Below are 3,755 nucleotides of genomic sequence, written 5' to 3' on the forward strand. Positions count from 1 at the left end.
GCAACCACCAAACTCTTCCTAGAGCTGGCCGCCCACAACTGAGCAATCGGGAGAAGGGCCTTCGGGAGAGTGACCAAGAACCTGGTTCACTCTGACAGAGCTCCAGAGTTCCTCTGTGGAGATGGGAGAACCTTCCAGAAGGACAAACCATCTCTGCATACCAATCAGCCTTTATGGTAGAGTGGCAGACGGAACCCACTCTCAGTAAAAGGCACATGACAGCTCTCTTGGAGTTTGCCAAAAGCACCTAAAGGACTCAGACCGTTAGAGAACACGATTCCCTGTCTAATGAAACCAAGATTGAACTCTTGGCCTGAATGCCAAGCGTCACGTCTGGAGGAAACCTGGCACCATCCTACGGTGAAGCATGTGGTGGCAACATCATGCTGGTATGTTTTTTCAGTGGCATGGATGACTAGTCAATCAAGTTGAACGGAGCAAAGTACAGAGAGATCCTTGATGAAAACCTTCTCCAGACGCTCCAGACCTCAGACGCTGGGCATTCACCTCAATTCAACAATGACTCTAACACACAGCCAATAAACGCAGAGAGTGCTTCAGGACAAGTCTCTGAATGTCTTTCAGTGGCCCAGCCAACCCACTTTTAACCCAATCTAACATCTCTTGGCAAGACCTAGAATTCTGTGCAGCAACGCTCCCCATCCCACCTGACAGATCTTGAGAGGATCTCAGTAGAAAACAGAGAAAACTCCCCTAAATACAGGTGTCCAAGCTGTAGCATCATACCCAAGAAGACTCAATGGCTATATCCTGCGTAATCTGCTAAAATCAGACTAGCCTGCCTCACACTGTAACGTCAGGGAGCGATGCCGCCGTACACTTTAACGGCAGGGAGGCGATGCCTGCCTTACACTGTAACTCAGGGAGGCGATGCCGCTCCGTACACTGTAACTCAGGGAGGCGATGCCTGCCGTACACTGTAACGTCAGGGAGGCGTATCCTGCCGGATCACTGAACGTCAGGAGGCGATGCCTGCCGTACACTGTAACGTCAGGGAGGCGATGCCTGCAATACCACTGTAACGTCAGAGCGGGAAGGATGCCTGCCATACACTGTAACGTCAGGGAGTGATCCCATGTAACAACCCAGTACACAAGTAACTTAACAACAACTAGAACATTTAATATAAAATAATAAATAAACAAATCCATTAATAAATGAGAAACTTAGATGTTCTCTATGGAACCATCCGTGTGATGTGACTACCCAGGAAGAGGCTGCTGTTTACCTACCTGTGTTCCTGATAGGTCCTCCTGGTCCTCCAGCTCCATCCTGATTGGGTCTGTGGCGCAAGCCCATGGGGTAAACATCATCACGCGCCCCTCAGCTCACGCCTCCTTCACCATCTCCATGGTAAACACACACACCAAGCCACCGCCGTTTCTGAAGAGCACAAGAGGAGGAAAATAAGAAAAGGGGCCTGCGTCACCAAATGACACCCTAAACCCTACATAGCGCACTACTTCCCTATGGCCCAGTCAAATAGTGCACCATATAGGGAATAGGGGTGCCGTTTGGGACGGAATAAGATGTGTGTGTGATCCATTAGACGGATTTTTCCATATCTGTAAGTGTCGTGTTGGGTTATAAATACTGTAGTTACCTTAGAGATGAGTGTCTGTGTTGGATATTTAAATACTGTAGTTACCTTAGATGAGTGTCTGTGTGTTGGTATTTAAATACTGTATTACCTTAAGATGAGTGTCTGTGTGTTGGTATATTAAATGACTGATTAATACTAGTTACCTTAGAGATGAGTGTCTGTGATATTTTAAATAATGTAGTTACCTTAGAGATGAGTGTCGTGTTGGATATTAAATACTTTAGTCCAGAGATGAGTGTCGTGTTGGGTATTTAAAACCGTAGTTACCTTGATATGGACTCCTTGCCTCCTCCATGTGTTCCTCAGCACCTCCTTCATCTTTCGGTAGAGCTGGAAGAGGAGGAATAGGGAGCACACTCAGCTTCAAGGTTAATTCCATTACAGAAAGTAAACCAAATTACAATTACACATTTCCTCATTGAAAAGCATTAAGAGATAATTGGACGTTTAAAAATGACTTTATATTGCGTCTTCATTACAGGAGTTGCATGTTCAATAATAGACTATAGCCTTTTGACTGTAAGGCGATAGGTTTGTCAGTTGGCATGTTACATTAAGCTCTTTAATGAAAAATATCTGCTTGTTAGCTGAGGAATGCTCGAGTCCGTTCTCTTATTACGAGGTCGGAGTTCAATATCGATAACTGGTCACGCTATTCACGATAAACAACATGGATCATCCTTACCTCTTACCTGTGTTGCCGCACCAACGTCGTCCTTCCGCGTGGTCCTGGATGTCCTACTTTTAATAAAAACTTTATAACACAACCATAGACTTTTCCCATGTGTCTCAATTACGCAAAACCCTTGTGTCAATTTAAATTTCAGCCTTACTAGCTATCAAAGCGTCCCGTCTCCAGTGTGACTAGCACAAATTAGTTAAAAAGCGATGTTGATTCGATCACTTTATTAAAAATATACATTTCAGCTCCTCGTGGGAAGGACGCACACTTACAGACAAACCATAGTTAATGAAACAGCAGGGCAGTCTCACCCTCGACCTTCGACATAGATCCGGCCCTGTCGCACGACTGCCGCAAAAAGCTATGCTCGTGCGCAGAGGTCGATTCCCACGTTATAAACCCAGGTCTTACACTACATAACGTTTTCAGAATGACATTATTATCGGCTGATGGGTACTCCATTGTTGCTATCACAATCGCTTGTACGCATTATCAGTCAACTCTCAACGGATTTGACTTTCTTACATAGCTCCTTGTATCAGGCATAGTATTTCTGTTTGTCACAGCATTTTCGTTTGATTTTATTTTCGTGTTGTGACCATTATGAGGTTAGTTATCCGAAAGCAAACTTGACCAGAATTGCATCCCTAAACGAACCAAAGGAAACTAGAATACACAACAGAGACTCAAATAGAACCATTACGAAACCACAAACATACGCCAACCAAATAAAACCTACGACCAAACAAACCAACGTAACCAAAGACCACAATAAACATACCAACCAAAGAGACAAAAAACTCATCTCTAAGGTAACTACAGTATTTAAATATCCAACACACAGACACTCATCTCTAAGGTAACTACAGTATTTAAATACCCAACACAGACACTTACACCAGATATGGAAAAACTACGTCTAATGGATCACACCACACACATCTTATATTCCGTCCCAAACGGCACCCTATTCCCTATATGGTGCACTACTTTTGACCTGGGCCCATAGGGGAAGTAGTGCGCTATGTAGGGTTTAGGGTGTCATTTGGTGACGCAGGCCCCTTTTCTTATTTCTCCTCCTCTTGTGCTCTTCAGAAACAGGCGGTGGCTGGTGTGTGTGTTACCATGGAGATGGTGAAGGAGGCGCTGGACCAGCTGAGGGGCGCGGTGATGATCGTTTACCCCATGGGCTTGCCGCCACACGACCCAATCAGGATGGAGCTGGAGGACCAGGAGGACCTATCAGGAACACAGGTAGGTAAACAGCAGGCCTCTTCCTGGGTAGTCACATCACCACCGGATGGCTTCCCCATAGAGAACATCTAAGTCCTTCTATTTATTAATGGATTTGTTTATTTATTAATTAATTAATTAAATGTTTATCTCAGTTGTTGTTAATTCTGTGTACTGGGTCTGTACATGGGATCACCTCCCTGACGTTACAGTGTA

At 44.7% G+C, this 3,755-nt stretch overlaps 1 protein-coding gene across 1 annotated transcript in view; it reads left to right on the plus strand.

The window, feature by feature from the left end:
- Positions 1-3,679, plus strand: part of cfap298 (cilia and flagella associated protein 298) — a gene marked incomplete at its 5' end in the record, with an annotated part of 7,808 nt that extends 4,129 nt beyond the window's left edge. Inside the window, 2 exons of the mRNA XM_024145590.2 lie at positions 3,067-3,118; positions 3,402-3,679. Of these exons, the coding sequence (XP_024001358.1) occupies positions 3,067-3,118; positions 3,402-3,632 (283 nt within the window). The remainder of the gene's footprint in view (positions 1-3,066; positions 3,119-3,401) is intronic.
- Positions 3,680-3,755: the final 76 nt, after the last annotated feature.

This window comes from Salvelinus sp. IW2-2015, unplaced genomic scaffold (assembly GCF_002910315.2).
Source record: "Salvelinus sp. IW2-2015 unplaced genomic scaffold, ASM291031v2 Un_scaffold9254, whole genome shotgun sequence".
NCBI classification, from domain to species: domain Eukaryota; kingdom Metazoa; phylum Chordata; class Actinopteri; order Salmoniformes; family Salmonidae; genus Salvelinus; species Salvelinus sp. IW2-2015.